General features: G+C 47.8%; 1 protein-coding gene and 1 non-coding gene across 2 annotated transcripts in view; both read right to left on the reverse strand.

Annotated features, from left to right (window-relative positions):
* HS1BP3 (HCLS1 binding protein 3) overlaps positions 1-9,248 on the reverse strand; it is a 120,571-nt gene extending 111,323 nt beyond the window's left edge. The window contains exon 1 of the mRNA XM_040427382.1: positions 9,140-9,248. Coding sequence (XP_040283316.1) covers positions 9,140-9,165 — 26 coding nt within the window. The 5' untranslated portion in view covers positions 9,166-9,248. The remainder of the gene's footprint in view (positions 1-9,139) is intronic.
* Positions 9,249-9,405: 157 nt separating this feature from the next.
* On the reverse strand, positions 9,406-9,487 carry TRNAS-AGA. Its single transcript has one exon. It is a non-coding gene; the product is annotated as a tRNA-Ser (tRNA).
* Positions 9,488-19,542: the final 10,055 nt, after the last annotated feature.

Genomic DNA, 19,542 nt, shown 5'->3' on the forward strand with positions numbered 1-19,542 from the left:
AAAAATAAACTGTTATTTCATGGACTTTACATTTCGGCGAAGGATGAGGTCTGTCCTACACAACCCTGAGAGATACATATTTGGTCGGTGATACTAGATTTCACACTCTTAGGCCTCTTTCACACGGGCGTCATGTTTTTGGCCCGGATAAGATTGGTGGTCGTGCTTGCGCAATATAGAAAAAAAGCACTAGCCTATGTGAGCTCCCATGGTCCCGGCCACCAGAGAGGTTGATGCTTTTACCTATAGTGTGCAAGCATGACCACCACTGATGGACTGCAGGGTGGTCTGTAACCATGGAAATGAACAGTGTATAATGTGATGGAAAAATGAATCCAGCCACCAAAGGAAGCAATATGGACAATCACAATATATTAGTAGGTGCCTTGTATTAACTTTCTCCACATTAAAAATGCAACTTACTGAAGTGAGACAACGTGCACTGAGGGGGTTTGGTCAGTGAAGGTCAAATGTGGGGGCCTTCCTGTTGTACTTCACAGAATTTACATTTGGGTGAAGGATCTAGTCCAGGCATGGCCAACCTGCGGCTCTCCAGCTGTTGTAAAACTACAACTCCCACCATGCCCTGCTGTAGGCTGATAGCTGTAGACTGTCCGGGCATGATGGGAGTTGTAGTTTTGCAACAGCTGGAGAGCCTCAGGTTGGTCATCCTTGATCTTGTCTGTCCTACCCAACAATGACAGAAGATAGATGCCGACTGAACAAACTATCATTCCCAATCCACTGAAACACACGCCTGTTCAGCTTGAAATTGGTGGGTTCGTCCACCGGGATGGGAGGAAGAGGATTCTCTCACAGTCTTTGACTGCCATGGAGAGCTGAGAAAGAGGGGGGGGGGGGAACCTATGGATGACCAGTTGACAAAAAGCAGTCTAATGAGCAGCTAGTATGGCGTTTTTGAGGTAGCTACTTCCTGTCCCTGTATCTCAAGCATTGAGAAGACTAGAGGACAAAAAGTTCATCTTACAACAGAAAGACTCCACATTTTTCTTCCAGGAGCATGGCCAAGTTCTCAGTTTTGGTTAGAAGTGCACTTTATCATTTTTGTGAAAAAGAGGGTTGGGGTACACAACAACCTGCCTCTAGGTAAACACGTTGTCCCTCAAGGTATACAGATGTCACGGAGAGAGGTTCCACAACCACCTTCCATGCATTACATGGCACCATCTAATACGACACTTCCTTTGCATCAGCCACAATCCATTATGTATAGTCCCCGTGAAAAACCTATTGGCTGTAAGAGGTCTCAGGAGGACCTGAGGTGACCGGCTTATCTCAACAGTGGCTCTACAAGTGGTGGGTTGTGATGAGACTCCCTTTAAGGCCTTCTCAAACAAAGAAGCAGAACATTGAAAAGAATGGCAGTGCTGAATCCATGACGTGATGGACAACACCAGCACCTGACGGACCCCGCTGACTATCAAAGCCTCTAATGTCCATCATCTTACCAGACAACATAGTGCTGCATGCTGAGCTTTGCCGTCTTCCACTTTTGAGGGAGTCTGCGACAGAGACCCTATCAAAGCCTCTAATGCACAAGCTAAGTGCAACATGGCCAAATCAACGCCTTGCAACTCATCCCGATCCTATGGAGCCGACAGAAGTGCCACTATTGACCACCTTAGGACCCACATTAGAAGTCATCCTCTACCCCAAAAAAGGCTATCTACGGTATATACACTTGAAAGAATAAAAAAAGACTACATTTTGTTTGTTAGAACAACTGGACGTTTGGACAAGAACATGAAATCTAACAAACGCTTGGAATCCGTGCACCAGAACCGGAGAATATGAAATTCAGGCAGTAATTAGATTTTTCGGCTTAAACAACAATATTTCGTATGATTTGGCCACGTTTCCTCTCACACTGGCAATCTCCTGTAACGCCAATCACTAAGCAGCGTGTGTCAGCTATGCAGACCTCCGGGCATTAGAGCGTGATGACAGAAGATACTCTGTAGGCGCGCAGGCACTGGATCCACACCAAGGAAAGGTCAGCACAGGACATTGGATTGCTGCAAGGTAATGCAGACCATGCATGGAAGACTGGATATGCACACTAATGATCCCTCTCCTGCTGAGCATGTGTTTCATCCCATACAGCTAGACCAACGCTCACTATTTCTTTAACCCTTTCAATTCCAATGACATGCCACTAAAGGCCCTATTACACCAGAAGATAATCGCTAAGACCATCGCTAACAAGCGTTCGTATGACTGCTCATTAGAGATGATCCGGCAGTGTAATACTGCCGGAAATTGCCCGATGAATGAGAAAATGCTTGCTCATCAGGTAATCGGAGTCTTTCAACATGTTTAAAAATAATCGTTTGCCGGCAGCAGATCGTGCCGTGTAATCAGCGCTCTGCTGCCGGCAAACAATGCTTCAGTATGGGGACGAGCGATGTTATTAGCGATCATTCATCCACATACTGAGAAGGAGATCGCTGCATGTAATAAGAAGTGGTCTCCTCTGCTAGTGAGCAGGCGATTGCCGGGAAGGAACGCTTCCCTCCTGACAATCGCTTGCTACATCTGCAGGTGTAATAGGGTTGTCGCACGAAAAATATTTTACTTTTTTTTTTTAAACCAGCGTCTGGATCTGAATACTTTTGTAATTGCATGCAATTAAAAATGTTGCATAGCCACTGAGTAATTCAATAAAATGTATCTGTATAGCGCCACCTGCTGTTTGCTTTTTATTATTTCTTTGTCCTGCTCACTGAGAAGGACGCACATGCTCAGTTTCATCCTTCAGCTGCCTCCTGAGCTGTAATAGGGAGAGCATGGACACGCCCCCTTAGCTGCAGCAGAAAAGACACTCCCCTTGAGCTGCGATAGGTGGAGCATGTACACGCCCCCTTAGCTGCAGCAGAGAAGACACTCCCCTTGAGCTGCCAGCTTGATATAAATCTAGCAGAGCAGTGAATGGGGAGATCTCAGGATCCATGTGAGGTACAGGACTGGTTCTAGCTTTGTTAGAAAGAGGTTGTACTATATCATGATTTCATCTGATTTTAATTTTTTAAGTTTGCCATGGGATAACCCCTTTAAGAGCTCTTTCACACTTGCGTTGTCCGGATCCGTCGTGCACTCCATTTGCCGGAGGTGCCCGCCGGATCCGGAAAAACGCAAGTGAACTGAAAGCATTTGAAGACGGATCCGTCTTCAAAATGCTTTCAGTGTTACTATGGCACCCAGGACGCTATTAAAGTCCTGATTGCCATAGTAGTAGTGGGGAGCAGGGGAGCAGTATACTTACCGTCCGTGCGGCTCCCGGGGCGCTCCAGAATGACGTCAGAGCGCCCCATGCGCATGGATGACGTGATCCATGTGATCACGTCACCCATGCGCGTGGGGCGCCCTGACGTCACTCTGGAGCGCCCCGGGAGCCGCACGGACGGTAAGTATACTGCTCCCCCGCTCCCCACTACACTTTACCATGGCTGCCAGGACTTTAGCGTCCTTGCAGCCATCGTAACCATTCAGAAAAAGCTAAACGTTGGATCCGGCAATGCGCCGAAACGACGTTTAGCTTAAGGCCGGATCCGGATTAATGCCTTTCAATGGGCATTAATTCCGGATCCGGCCTTGCGGCAAGTGTTCCGGATTTTTGGCTGGAGCAAAAAGCGCAGCATGCTGCGGTATTTTCTCCGGCCAAAAAAACGTTCCGGTCCGGAACTGAAGACATCCTGATGCATCCTGAACGGATTTCTCTACATTCAGAATGCATTAGAATAAAACTGATCAGGATTCTTCCGGCATAGAGCCCCGACGACGGAACTCTATGCCGGAAGAAAAGAACGCAAGTGTGAAAGGGCCCTAAGGGAGAAAAACACTGAATTATTCAGCTACCCTATTTTTAGTCACTGGAAGACTCAATAATATCACTTGTGTGAATAAAGGTCCTATTACACCTGCAGCTATAACAGGCGATTGTCAAGAGGGAAGCGTTCCTTCCTGGTAACCACCTGCTGGCTAGCGGAGGAGACCACTGTTATTACATGCAGCGATCTCCTACTCAGTATGAGGATGAGCAATCGCCAATGCCATCACTCGTCCCCATAGTGAATCATTTGCCGGCAGCAGATCGCGCTCACCCGTCACGATCTGCCGCCGACAAATGAGGATTTTTGAAAATGCTGAAAGATTACAATTACCCGATGAACCAGCGTTCGCTTGTTCTTCGGTTAATTGGCGGCACTATTACACTGCCAGATCATTGCTAAGGAGCATTCATACGAACACTTGTTAGCGATAATCTTAGCGATTATCTTCTAGTGTAACAGGGCCTTAAGACATGAAGTCAATAGGTCCACAAAAAATGTGGATGCAACACAGACAGTATCCGTATTTTGCAGATCTGCAATTTTGTTGCTGCGAGATACATACAGTCGTGTGAATGAGGCCTTAATGGGCATCCACCAAACTCGGATTCGTGCATCAGACTGGCAGATAATGAAATGCGATTCCTCACTCCGGAGAACATGTACTCACCGCTCCGGAGTGCAGTGACGTTGATCTGTACACCACTAAAACGGATGCTTGGAATTGTGCATGGTGATGTTAGGCTGGCGTCATATGGTGTGAGCACGGTGCGCACAGCTAAGCTTCATACATCATTATGGATGGTATGCATCCAGGTCAGATGAGCCGTGGCAGTCGGGTAGATACGTCTGACACATAGGCCCCTTTCACACGGGCGAGTATTCTGCGCGGATGCGATGCGTGAGGTAAACGCATTGCACCCGCACTGAATACCGACCCACTTATTTCTATGGGGCTGTTCACATGAGCGGTGATTTTCGCGCATCACTTGTGCGTTGCGTGAAAATCGCAGCAAGCTCTATATTCTATATTTCACACAACGCAGGCCCCATAGAAGTGAATGGGGTTGCGTGAAAATTGCAAGCATCCGCAAGCAAGTGCGGATGCGGTGCGATTTTCACGCACGGTTGCTAGGAGACGATCGGGATGGAGACCCGATCATTATTATTTTCCCCTATAACATGGTTATAAGGGAAAATAATAGCATTCTGAATACAGAATGCATAGTAAAACAGAGCTGGAGGGGTTAAAAAAAAATAAAAAATAATTTAACTCACCTTAGTCCAGTTGATCGCGGCCCGGCATCTCCTTCTGTCTCCACTGTTGAATAGGACCTGTGGTGAGCATTAATTACAGGAACAGGACCTGTGGTGACGTCACTCCGGTCATCACATGGTACGTCACATGATCTTTTACCATGGTGATGGATCATGTGATGACCGAAGCTCCATTGTTTCTCTGATTAAAAGCACCAAGGGGTGGGGGATGGGCGAGGCGTCATGTATTTGACCCTGTTCACACATTCACCTGTTTACTTAGTCTTAGTGCATATAGTGGTGTGCTGCTACTATTTTCTGTTTGCTGTATTATGCCAGGTAGCTTGCACCTGCGATTTATCTCAGGAGGTGCTGTTCCGTTATTTGATATATATAATGTTAAAAAGTATAAATCTGAAGGTGTCGGCCCTTTAAAGAGTAATGAGGGGGGAGTCGCAGAGAGCGACGAGGAGAAAGCAAAGCTGTTAAATATTTTTTTCTCCAATGTATTCACTGAGGAAAATAAACTGTCAGATGAAATGCTGAATGTTGAAATAAATTCTCCATTAAAAGTGTCCTGTCTGACCCAGGAAGAAGTACAACAGCGACTGAAAAAGATTAAAATAGACAAATCGCCAGGGCCAGATGGCATACACCCCCGAATCCTAAGGGAATTAAGTAATGTCATAGCCAGACCCTTATTTCTGATATTTGCGGACTCTGTACTGACAGGGAATGTCCCACAGGATTGGTGCATGGCAAATGTGGTGCCAATATTCAAAAAGGGTCCAAAAACAGAGCCTGGAAACTATAGGCCGGTAAGTTTAACATCTGTTGTGGGTAAACTGTTTGAAGGTTTTCTGAGAGATGCTATCTTAGAGCATCTTAACGGAAATAAGCAAATAACGCCATATCAGCATGGCTTCGTGAGGGATCGGTCATGCCAAACTAATTTAATCAGTTTCTATGAGGAGGTAAGTTCTAGACTTGACAGCGGCGAATCAATGGATGTCGTATATCTGGACTTCTCCAAAGCATTTGACACTGTACCACATAAAAGGTTAGTATATAAAATGAGAATGCTCAGACTGGGAGAAAATGTCTGTATGTGGGTAAGTAACTGGCTGAGGGATAGAACAGAGGGTGGTTATTAACGGTACACACTCAGATTGGGTCACTGTCACTAGTGGGGTACCTCAGGGGTCAGTATTGGGCCCTATTCTCTTCTATATATTTATTAATGATCTTGTAGAAGGCTTGCATAGTAAAATATCAATTTTCGCAGACGACACTAAACTGTGTAAAGTAATTAACACTGAAGAGGACAGTATACTACTACAGAGGGATCTGGATAGACTGGAGGCTTGGGCAGATAAGTGGCAGATGAGGTTTAACACTGACAAATGTAAGGTTATGCAGATGGGAAGGAATAATGCAAGTCACCCGTACATACTAAATGGTAAAACACTCGGTAACACTGACATGGAAAAGGATCTAGGAATCTTAATAAACATCAAACCAATCCGCAGAAACCAGTGTCAGGCAGCTGCTGCCAAGGCCAATAAGATAATGGGTTGCATCAAAAGGGGCATAGATGCCCGTGATGAGAACATAGTCCTACCACTTTAGAAATCACTGGTCAGACCACACATGGAGCACCGTGTACAGTTCTGGGCTCCTGTGAACAAGGCAGACATAGCAGAGCTGGAGAGGGTCCAGAGGAGGGCAACTAAAGTAATAACTGGAATGGGGCAACTACAGTACCCTGAAAGATTATCAAAATTAGGGTTATTCACGTTAGAAAAAAAGACGACTGAGGGGAGATCTAATAACTATGTATAAATATATCAGGGGTCAGTACAGAGATCTCTCCCATCATCTATTTATCCCCAGGACTGTGACTGTGACGAGGGGACATCCTCTGCGTCTGGAGGAAAGAAGGTTTGTACACAAACATAGAAGAGGATTCTTTACGGTAAGAGCAGTGAGACTATGGAACTCTCTGCCTGAGGAGGTGGTGATGGTGAGTACAATAAAGGAATTCAAGAGGGGCCTGGATGTATTTCTGGAGTGTAATAATATTACAGGCTATAGCTACTAGAGAGGGGTCGTTGATCCAGGGAGTTATTCTGATTGCCTGATTGGAGTCGGGAAGGATTTTTTTATTCCCCTAAAGTGGGGAAACTTGGCTTCTACCTCACAGGGTTTTTTTTCCTTCCTCTGGATCAACTTGCAGGATGACAGGCCGAACTGGATGGACAAATGTCTTTTTTCAGCCTTATGTACTATGTTACTTTCACACTTGCGTTGATGTTTTCCGGTACTGAGATCCGGCAGACGACCTCAATACCGGCAAACAATATTTCCGTTTAGTCCTCATGCATTCTCATAATGGAAAGAGATCCGTTCAGGATGCATCAGGATGTTGTCCGTTCCGTCAGCACTCCATTTTGTGACAGGACATAAAACCGCTGCAAGCAAGTTTTGTTTCCAGTCATAAAAACTGGAAAAAAAACGGATTCGGCACTGAAAACCATGTAATTCAAAGTTTTTTTTTATGTAGCCCACTTTCAATGTATTTAGTGACGGATCAGTTTTTTTCAGTTTTGATTTCACACAACAGCATCCTAACGGAACAGATGCATCCTGGTGTGCAAAATCAAAACGGATCCGATTATTACAGCATTAAGATCCTCTGCCAGATCTCAATACCGGAATTAGCAACGCAAATGTGAAAGTAGCCTTACCAAAACTCAGCGGGGAAGATTTATCAAAAATGGCGTAAAGTTAGTTCAGAGCACCCTTTGGAAAAGTTGCTCAGTATCCCATGACGAACGCAATGAAACGGAACGCATTCTGGTGCACTCCGTTCAAGTTCATTCCGTTTTGTCCCCATTGAAAATGAATGCGGAGAAAACTGAAGCGTTTTGCCGCGGGTTTGAGATCCTGTTACGGATCTCAAAACCGTACAGCAAAACCGAGATGTGAAAGTAGCCTAAAACACGAGCGCAATGAATGACTACATCCAATGCTGATCCTAAACTTCTGCAATTTTGCTAAAAAAAAAAAAAAAAACAGGATATGACTAGTGTTGAGCGAACTTGTGTTTTAAGTTCGGCGTCTAAAGTTCGGGTTATCGAAGAATCGCGTTATGGATTCCGCTACCGTCCGTGGTAGCGGAATCCATAACGCGATTCTTTGACAGCAACGTGTGAATACACCCTGAGGGGTGAGTGTTTGCTGCACCGCCATTTTACCACCAGTTCCACAGCTGGCGTAGGAACAGTGCACTAAAATCACATCTGCACAACGGCAGTGTCTGAATATACTCTTATGTGCTCAAGGGACGTAGGTTTGGAACTAGGCTTATATTTTAAAGAGCAAAATAGAAGTCTGAAAATTTTGTGCAAAAGCATGGAGGGAAATAAAGTATGTTGAAATACTAGTAAAAAAAAAAAAGTGCAGTAGTTGCCCATAACAACCAATCAGGTTTCTGCTTCTACTTTCCAAAGGGCCTGTGAAAGATGAAACGTGAAATCTAATTGGTTGCTAAGGGCATTGCCACAGTTTTCTCAAAAGTCTGTCCTATTACTGGAGCATTTATGAATAGCAACCAATCAGATTCCAGATATTTGGCAGATAGGAAATGAAAGCAGCTACATGATTGGCTACAATGTGGACTCCTGTACAAGCAGTGTCTGAGAGGTTGCTCATAGTAACCAATCGAAATGAAAGCAGCTACCTGATTGGCTGCCATGGGTAATACTATATAAACCACAGCGACCACTCAGATCTCAACTTTCATTTGTCTCGGAGAGGTTACACGATGAAACAAGTTATGTCATTGGACGCCATCGGCGACTTGTCTTGGCACTCGTTCTAGATTAGGCCTTGTGAAAACTAGATTGTCCCCGGAGGCGGAGCGCTGTGTACGGCCACCGCGTGCGGAAAGCTCGGTAACCCCGCCGCTACTTGTCCCAGCAATCAGTGCTGCTCCCCGGCGCGGCAATGGTTAACAGGAGTCGCCCACTGACCTGGATGTGAGCACCGGAGCGGCCATGGCGGGAAGAGGCGGCGGCTGCTCTGTAGTGTCCCAATCACGGGACAGGATACAGCGCAGGGCTGCGCACGTCCCACATGTTATTCTCTCGCTGCTGTGGTAGAAATGCTGTCTATTAAAACATGTTTAAAAATAAAAAAACGTTTTCTAGAGGGAAAATGTGAGAGAATTATATCGGAATTATATAATATTGTATTAAATAATAACCGTATTAATAATAATGAAGAAGAAAAAACATTCCGTAGTCGGCAGGATTCGAACCTGCGCGGGGAAACCCCAATGGATTTCTAGTCCATCGCCTTAACCACTCGGCCACGACTACTGCTGTGATGTAACTGGTGCCGGGCTGTCCTGTATACGTCATCACTGCTCTCTGAGTGTTCATATAAAACCGCACACAGAGGTTGTCACTGCCCAGCTAGGCGTCTTCCTTGTCCCAAAACTAGCCTGAGCAGAGGTGATAAAGGGGCACCCAGAACAGAGATACTAAAGGGGTCCCAGGACAGAGATACTAAAGGGGAACCCAGGAAAGAGATACTAAAGGGACACCCAGGACAAAGGTACTAAAGGGGCACCCAGGAAAGAGATACTAAAGGGGCAACCAGGACAGAGGTACTAAAGGGGCACCCAGGACAGAGATACTAAAGGGACACCCAGGACAAAGGTACTAAAGGGGCACCTAGGACAGAGATACTAAAGGGGCACCCAGGACAGAGGTACTAAAGGGGCACCCAGGACAGAGGTACTAAAGGGGCACCCAGGACAGAGGTACTAAAGGGGCATCCAGGACAGAGGTACTAAAGGGGCATCCAGGACAGAGGTACTAAAGGGGCACCCAGGACAGAGGTACTAAAGGGGCATCCAGGACAGAGATACTAAAGGGGCAGCCAGGAAAGAGGTACTAAAGGGGCACCCAGGACAGAGATACTAAAGGGGCACCCAGGACAGAGGTACTAAAGGGGCACCCAGGACAGAGGTACTAAAGGGGCACCAAGGACAGAGGTACTAAAGGGGCACCCAGGACAGAGGTACTAAAGGGGCACCCACGACAGAGGTACTAAAGGGGCACCCACGACAGAGATACTAAAGGGGCAACCAGTACATAGATATTAAAGGGGCACCCAGGACAGAGATACTAAAGGGACATCCACGATAAAGGGACACCCAGGACAAAGGTACTAAAGGGGCACCTAGGAAAGAGATACTAAAGGGGCACCCAGGACAGAGATACTAAAGGGGCACACACGACAGAGGTACTAAAGGGACACCCAGGACAAAGGTACTAAAGGGGCACCTAGGACAGAGATACTAAAGGGGCACCCAGGACAGAGGTACTAAAGGGGCACCCAGGACAGAGGTACTAAAGGGGCACCCAGGACAGAGGTACTAAAGGGGCACCCAGGACAGAGGTACTAAAGGGGCATCCAGGACAGAGGTACTAAAGGGGCATCCAGGACAGAGGTACTAAAGGGGCACCCAGGACAGAGGTACTAAAGGGGCATCCAGGACAGAGATACAAAAGGGGCAGCCAGGAAAGAGATACTAAAGGGGCACCCAGGAAAGAGATACTAAAGGGACACCCAGGACAAAGGTACTAAAGGGGCACCTAGGACAGAGATACTAAAGGGGCACCCAGGACAGAGGTACTAAAGGGGCACCCAGGACAGAGGTACTAAAGGGGCACCCAGGACAGAGGTACTAAAGGGGCACCCAGGACAGAGGTACTAAAGGGGCATCCAGGACAGAGGTACTAAAGGGGCATCCAGGACAGAGGTACTAAAGGGGCACCCAGGACAGAGGTACTAAAGGGGCATCCAGGACAGAGATACAAAAGGGGCAGCCAGGAAAGAGGTACTAAAGGGGCACCCAGGACAGAGGTACTAAAGGGGCACCCAGGACAGAGGTACTAAAGGGGCACCCAGGACAGAGGTACTAAAGGGGCACCCAGGACAGAGGTACTAAAGGGGCACCCAGGACAGAGGTACTAAAGGGGCACCCAGGACAGAGGTACAAAAGGGGCACCCAGGAAAGAGATACTAAAGGGGCACCCAGGAAAGAGATACTAAAGGGACACCCAGGACAGAGATACTAAAGGGGCACCCAGGAAAGAGATACTAAAGGGACACCCAGGACAGAGGTACTAAAGGGGCACCCAGGAAAGAGATACTAAAGGGGCAACCAGGACAGAGGTACTGAAGGGGCACCCAGGACAGAGATACTAAAGGGACACCCAGGACAAAGGTACTAAAGGGGCACCTAGGACAGAGATACTAAAGGGGCACCCAGGACAGAGGTACTAAAGGGGCACCCAGGACAGAGGTACTAAAGGGGCACCCAGGACAGAGGTACTAAAGGGGCACCCAGGACAGAGGTACTAAAGGGGCATCCAGGACAGAGGTACTAAAGGGGCATCCAGGACAGAGGTACTAAAGGGGCACCCAGGACAGAGGTACTAAAGGGGCATCCAGGACAGAGATACAAAAGGGGCAGCCAGGAAAGAGGTACTAAAGGGGCACCCAGGACAGAGGTACTAAAGGGGCACCCAGGACAGAGGTACTAAAGGGGCACCCAGGACAGAGGTACTAAAGGGGCACCCAGGACAGAGGTACTAAAGGGGCACCCAGGACAGAGGTACTAAAGGGGCACCCAGGACAGAGGTACAAAAGGGGCACCCAGGAAAGAGATACTAAAGGGGCACCCAGGAAAGAGATACTAAAGGGACACCCAGGACAGAGATACTAAAGGGGCACCCAGGAAAGAGATACTAAAGGGACACCCAGGACAGAGATACTAAAGGGGCACCCAGGACAGAGATACTAAAGGGGCACCCAGGACAGAGGTACTAAAGGGGCACCCAGGACAGAGGTACTAAAGGGGCACCAAGGACAGAGGTACTAAAGGGGCACCCAGGACAGAGGTACTAAAGGGGCACCCAGGACAGAGGTACTAAAGGGGCACCCACGACAGAGATACTAAAGGGGCAACCAGTACATAGATATTAAAGGGGCACCCAGGACAGAGATACTAAAGGGGCACCCAGGACAGAGGTACTAAAGGGACATCCAGGACAGAGGTACTAAAGGGGCATCCAGGACAGAGGTACTAAAGGGGCACCCAGGACAGAGGTACTAAAGGGGCATCCAGGACAGAGATACTAAAGGGGCAGCCAGGAAAGAGGTACTAAAGGGGCACCCAGGACAGAGATACTAAAGGGGCACCCAGGACAGAGGTACTAAAGGGGCACCCAGGACAGAGGTACTAAAGGGGCACCAAGGACAGAGGTACTAAAGGGGCACCCAGGACAGAGGTACTAAAGGGGCACCCAGGACAGAGGTACTAAAGGGGCACCCACGACAGAGATACTAAAGGGGCAACCAGTACATAGATATTAAAGGGGCACCCAGGACAGAGATACTAAAGGGACATCCACGATAAAGGGACACCCAGGACAAAGGTACTAAAGGGGCACCTAGGAAAGAGATACTAAAGGGGCACCCAGGACAGAGATACTAAAGGGGCACACAGGACAGAGGTACTAAAGGGACACCCAGGACAAAGGTACTAAAGGGGCACCTAGGACAGAGATACTAAAGGGGCACCCAGGACAGAGGTACTAAAGGGGCACCCAGGACAGAGGTACTAAAGGGGCACCCAGGACAGAGGTACTAAAGGGGCACCCAGGACAGAGGTACTAAAGGGGCATCCAGGACAGAGGTACTAAAGGGGCATCCAGGACAGAGGTACTAAAGGGGCACCCAGGACAGAGGTACTAAAGGGGCATCCAGGACAGAGATACAAAAGGGGCAGCCAGGAAAGAGATACTAAAGGGGCACCCAGGAAAGAGATACTAAAGGGACACCCAGGACAAAGGTACTAAAGGGGCACCTAGGACAGAGATACTAAAGGGGCACCCAGGACAGAGGTACTAAAGGGGCACCCAGGACAGAGGTACTAAAGGGGCACCCAGGACAGAGGTACTAAAGGGGCACCCAGGACAGAGGTACTAAAGGGGCATCCAGGACAGAGGTACTAAAGGGGCATCCAGGACAGAGGTACTAAAGGGGCACCCAGGACAGAGGTACTAAAGGGGCATCCAGGACAGAGATACAAAAGGGGCAGCCAGGAAAGAGGTACTAAAGGGGCACCCAGGACAGAGGTACTAAAGGGGCACCCAGGACAGAGGTACTAAAGGGGCACCCAGGACAGAGGTACTAAAGGGGCACCCAGGACAGAGGTACTAAAGGGGCACCCAGGACAGAGGTACTAAAGGGGCACCCAGGACAGAGGTACAAAAGGGGCACCCAGGAAAGAGATACTAAAGGGGCACCCAGGAAAGAGATACTAAAGGGACACCCAGGACAGAGATACTAAAGGGGCACCCAGGAAAGAGATACTAAAGGGACACCCAGGAAAGAGATACTAAAGGGGCACCCAGGACAGAGGTACTAAAGGGGCACCCAGGAAAGAGATACTAAAGGGGCAACCAGGACAGAGGTACTGAAGGGGCACCCAGGACAGAGATACTAAAGGGACACCCAGGACAAAGGTACTAAAGGGGCACCTAGGACAGAGATACTAAAGGGGCACCCAGGACAGAGGTACTAAAGGGGCACCCAGGACAGAGGTACTAAAGGGGCACCCAGGACAGAGGTACTAAAGGGGCACCCAGGACAGAGGTACTAAAGGGGCATCCAGGACAGAGGTACTAAAGGGGCATCCAGGACAGAGGTACTAAAGGGGCACCCAGGACAGAGGTACTAAAGGGGCATCCAGGACAGAGATACAAAAGGGGCAGCCAGGAAAGAGGTACTAAAGGGGCACCCAGGACAGAGGTACTAAAGGGGCACCCAGGACAGAGGTACTAAAGGGGCACCCAGGACAGAGGTACTAAAGGGGCACCCAGGACAGAGGTACTAAAGGGGCACCCAGGACAGAGGTACTAAAGGGGCACCCAGGACAGAGGTACAAAAGGGGCACCCAGGAAAGAGATACTAAAGGGGCACCCAGGAAAGAGATACTAAAGGGACACCCAGGACAGAGATACTAAAGGGGCACCCAGGAAAGAGATACTAAAGGGACACCCAGGACAGAGATACTAAAGGGGCACCCAGGAAAGAGATACTAAAGGGGCACCAAGGACAGAGATACTAAAGGGACACCAGGAAAGAGATACTAAAGGGACATCCACGATAAAGGGACACCCAGGAAAGAGATACTAAAGGGGCACCCAGGACAGAGATACTAAAGGGGCACCCAGGACAGAGGTACTAAAGGGACACCCAGGAAAGAGATACTAAAGGGGCACCCAGGAAAGAGATACTGAAAGGGGCACCCAGGACAGAGATACTAAAGGGGCACCCAGGACAGAGATACTAAAGGGGCACCCAGGAAGGAGATACTGAAAGGGCACCCAGGACAGAGATACTAAAGGGGCACCCAGGACAGAGATACTAAAGGGGCACCCAGGAAAGAGATACTAAAGGGGCACCAAGGAAAGAGATACTAAAGGGACACCCAGGACGGAGATACTAAAGGGGCACCCAGGAAAGAGATACTAAAGGGGCACCCAGGACAGAGATACTAAAGGGGCACCCAGGACAGAGATACTAAAGGGGCATTTTTCTTCCGTGTCTTCCTGGAGCCATAGCCATACGAGGGCTTGTTTTCTGCGGGACAAGTTGCACTTTCTAATGCCACCATTTAATATGGCAGACAATGTAGCGGGAAGCAGTAAATGCTGTGGAATTGGAAAAAAAATTAAAAATTCCTCCACGGTTTTACGGGTTTTGCTCCTACAGCGTTCTTTATGCGGCAAGTGGTACCTTGGAACCGAACCCGAGTTCGGGAAATGTTTTTTTTACAGTACAAATTAATTTATTAAGTTATTGCGCGAAGTCTCGCAACACTTCGCGAAGCAGTGACGTCGACTCATCGGAGCCAATACATTCTAATACTGTACGGAGCTCCTGCTCCACACAGTATTAGAACTAAGTTTTATGAGAATCGACTTTGTATGTTTCATCCGAAGTCGATTCGCTCATCCCTAATTATTATGCTCCCATAAGGTAATTCTCTAATTGCTGATCTCCTAGGTTGGCCTGCCACCTGCTGGCCAATATAGGAACTGCAGCTCCTATATGCTGGGTCTCTTCAGAGAGACCCAGTCTATTAGAAATGATGACCGTCATCTCCGATCGCCGCATGGGAATGTCGGTCTTAACCCAGAAGCGCGCACTTCCGAGGTTCTCACCCTCCGCGGGCCTCTGTTGTTTGAAACAGCAGACACCCGTCGCCTTTGGTGCCTGCTGCATGCACAAGCGGGCGCCATGTTTAAAGACCCCCGCTAGTAGCGAAGGGGTTAAACGTCCCTATTTTTGATGTGAGGTATGGATCTCCGTTATTACATTTACCATATTGATCCAGAATGTGCTTGGTGCTGTATATTAGAGCCGCCTTGCATTTTAGTTCATTATTTGATGCCATTTGGATTTTAGACATTTCTATATTCAGATCATTTTTGCGCTATTGTTTAAAGGAGAACTATTCAAGTGTATAGATATACAGGAAAAATGGATCTTTCACACAATGAACCATAAGCGTTCCTCTTTGACCATCCAAATAGTTGGGAGGTATGCTAAAGGGGGCATCTGGGGCAGAGGTACTAAAGGGGCACCATGGGGTAATAATAAGACGAAAGAGTACACCTGAGACAGGGACATGGAGCGGAGGTAAGACAGGGGACATAATGGGTAAAAGTACTGAAGGATGCCAGTCTTGATAGATCTCCCCCACTGACTTGTTATTTTTACCATCATATAAAAGTGTCAGTAATTTTCAGTGACCAAGGAGGGATAAGGCGCCTGCTTGGTACTAAGGGCTGTAGTCCCTCTAGTCAGGGACCGGAGTCATTTTTAATCCAGGCTCCTGTCTGCCTTTCATAAATGACCCCCATTTTCTCTGACTGAGGGTACGGCCACACGTCAGGTTTCGTCATGTAGTCTTGGATGCCAAAATCAGGAGCGGGCGATAAAAGGAGAAAAAGTATAAGGCCTCTTTCACACGGGCGTCATGTTTTTGGGACGGATATGATGCGGGTGCGTTGTGGGAAAATGCGTGATTTTTCCGCGCGAGTGCAAAACATTGTACTGCGTTTTTCACGCGCGTGAGAAAAATCGGGATGTTTGGTACCCAGACCCGAACCCGGACTTCTTCACAGAAGTTCAGGTTTGGGATCGGTGTCTTCTAGATTTTATTATTTTCCCTTATAACATGGTTATAAGAGAAAATAATAGCATTCTTAATACAGAATGCTTAGTACAATAGCGCTGGAGGGGTTAAAAATAAATAAATAATAATTTAACTCACCTTAATCCACTTGATCGCGCAGCCCGGCTTCTCTTGTCTTCTTCTTTGAGGAATAGGACCTTTGATGACGTCACTGCGCTCATCACATGGTCCGTCACATGATCTTTTTTACCATGGTGATGGATCATGTGACGGACCATGTGATGAGTGTAGTGACGTCACCACAGGTCCTTTTCCTGCGCACAGCAAAGATGAAGACAGAAGAGATGGCGGCTCCGCGAACAAGTGGATTAAGGTGAGTTAAATTATTATTTATTATTTTTTAACCCCTCCAGCCCTATTTTACTATGCATTCTGTATTCAGAATGCTATTATTTTGCCTTATAACCATGTTATAAGGGAAAATAATAAAGATCGGGTCCCCATCCCGATCGTCTCCTAGCAACCGTGCGTGAAAATCGCACTGCATCCGCACTTGCTTGCGGATGCTTGCAATTTTCACGCAGCCCCATTCATTTCTATGGGGCCTGCGTTGCGTGGAAAACGCACAATATAGAACATGCTGCGATTTTTACGCAACGCACAAGTGATGTGTGAAAATCACCGCTCGTGTGCAAAGCCCTATAGAAATGAATGGGTCCGGATTCAGTGCGGGTGCAATGCGTTCACCTCACGCATCGCACCCGCGCGGAAATCTCGCCCGTGTGAAAGGGGCCTAAAAGACGGACACGACTTCTCGTTTTTCAATTCACCCCTGATTTTGCTTCAAAAACTGCATCATTAAACCTTACTGCGCTGCTGTCCCCCTAATCATCACCATTAGTGTCGAGCGAATCGAAGTCCACTTTCCGAATTTCAGTATAATTTCGATTTGCCGCGAAGCCAAATTTCCTCGAGCTTCGTGGTAGCGAAACAATTTAACCTGAAATAGTGCAAAAAAAAACGAAACAAAAAAAAAATCACACATACCTGCTCCAGTGGCTCGCGACGGTCCGGCCGCCCACATTTTACTTGGAGATCTGAACCGGAATCCCGTGCGCGGTGACGTTTGACGTCACCATACCGGCCGGCGTGATGATGTCATCTTGGGCCGTGCGAGATTTCGCACACGGGAACCTTCAAGCAAGATGGTGGCTGCCGGCCCATCATGAGCAAATGGAGCAGGTATGTATGATTTTTATTTATTTTAAAAAAATGTTACACTGTGTAATGTACATCCGATGCCGCGATCATAAATGACGGGGGGCTCCCTGTCATTGCACCCACTACTTACAAAGAAATGCGCTTTGTGACGGAGTAATTCATCGCAGAGTGAATTTTTTTTGTATAATTTGGCGAAGCAGCCGAATCGAATTTTACAAAAACTTGGCTCATCTTTAGTCACCATGAACATTCATTTTCAGTTAATTTTTAGAAAACATACTTGGGCAAACTGGGCTCCTGCATAGGGCTGCACAGTTTGGGGTGCAGGGGACATATTTTTCCTGGTTATTTGCTTCTCCATAAGAGTTGATTCATGACACCTGTTTCCATGGAGTCTTCACCCCTGTACTGCGCATGCGCCAAACACAGTGGTGATCGTGCTGCCATGAGACTTCAGGGCCAGGCGGGCATCAGTCTACATGCCTGGCCCTGTCAGAGAGAGCTGTGCATCGAGGTGCAATGGCAACAACCTCGTTGCACCCAGAGGATTAAAAAGCTGTTTTCTCTTCAATAAGGCCACGGAGCGACATGGGCGCAAGATCATCACGTTCAGCTGGCAAGGGCTCATCGGACACGTTTCCCTTTTTTTCGACTATCATTCCCTGTTGCCACGATCATGTATGAACGGGTCCTTGCCTTGGATTACACCGCTGTCTCTCCCCGTAGATATGTCACCTGGTACCTGTGGTTCACCCCCTGCTATTGACTCCTAGCCTGTGTCACTTCAACCTCATCCTCCTGCCAGCAGCATCCTGCCAAGTGCAGCAGCCCCTAAATTGTGGGGCGCCATATGTCGGAAGGCAGGTTTATTTAGGATACCCCTTTAATGTCGGGGAATTTCTCTTGTAACTTTCCCTAAACTTGCCCTGCAGCCACAATCCATATTTACAGGGAGCAGCTGGTACCGGCGGATCAGCAGAAATGTTACGGTGCCGGCGAGATCAGAGCGGGAGCGACTACCGTGCACACGCTGTGTTTAGCTTGGCTACTGTGCCCAACCCTTATGGTCTGGCAGTGCCCCGCTACACCTGCAGCCCTCCTGGCATCCTCGCCTGTGCGAAGGATCGAAAGAAGTGTCTGCCAACCCCATGTAAACATTCCATTTATTTTAATAAAACCGCCGACGCCTCCGTGTTTATTCTGGTAAGTCTTGACTGAACAGACGCTCGTCGGGGGCCCAAACCTCCGCACCCGTGCCCGCAGGACGGGAAAAGCGATGTCAGAGACATGGCCACTTCTCGAAATAGACTGCGATATTTACCCTTCTGCCTGAGTCACAGCAAGGATAGGCAGGTCTGGGGGCTCAGAGACCCTAAAGGGTGATGGTAACATACTCACTTTATAGCGCCACTCCTTTGTAGCGAATTAGGAATATGAATTGAATAAAATTATCAATGGTGACACTTTTATCTCTAAAACAGTGCGGAATATACCCAATAGAATATATGTAATAAAATATAAGTAATGAAATATATTAGATAAAAATATTCAATAAAAAGGAGCCGGGTGAAGGACAAAGGAGACAGCAAAAATAAGAAAAATAGTTTTTTGGATAAAAATGATGATTAAAAGAAAGGTGTAGAACTAACTTCACTGGGGAAGGTGTCTGTCGGATAAAGCTCAAGACACCTTCAGACAAACCCCCCCCCCGGCCGGGTCCGCTTTAAGAAGTTGGAATTGATGGCAGCCAGATATCCAGCGTCTAATCAAAATTCTTTTTTAATAAGTAGACAGCACGGCTCTCAACGCGTTTCGGGGGTTTGAAGGCACCCCCTTCTTCAGGAGTAATACAATATAATATACACAGCAATATAATATAAAGCAGTATCCTGCATACTGCTGCAATGAGCAGGATACGGGTATTCGCTG

Source organism: Bufo bufo, chromosome 4, assembly GCF_905171765.1.
Source record: "Bufo bufo chromosome 4, aBufBuf1.1, whole genome shotgun sequence".
NCBI lineage: Eukaryota > Metazoa > Chordata > Amphibia > Anura > Bufonidae > Bufo > Bufo bufo.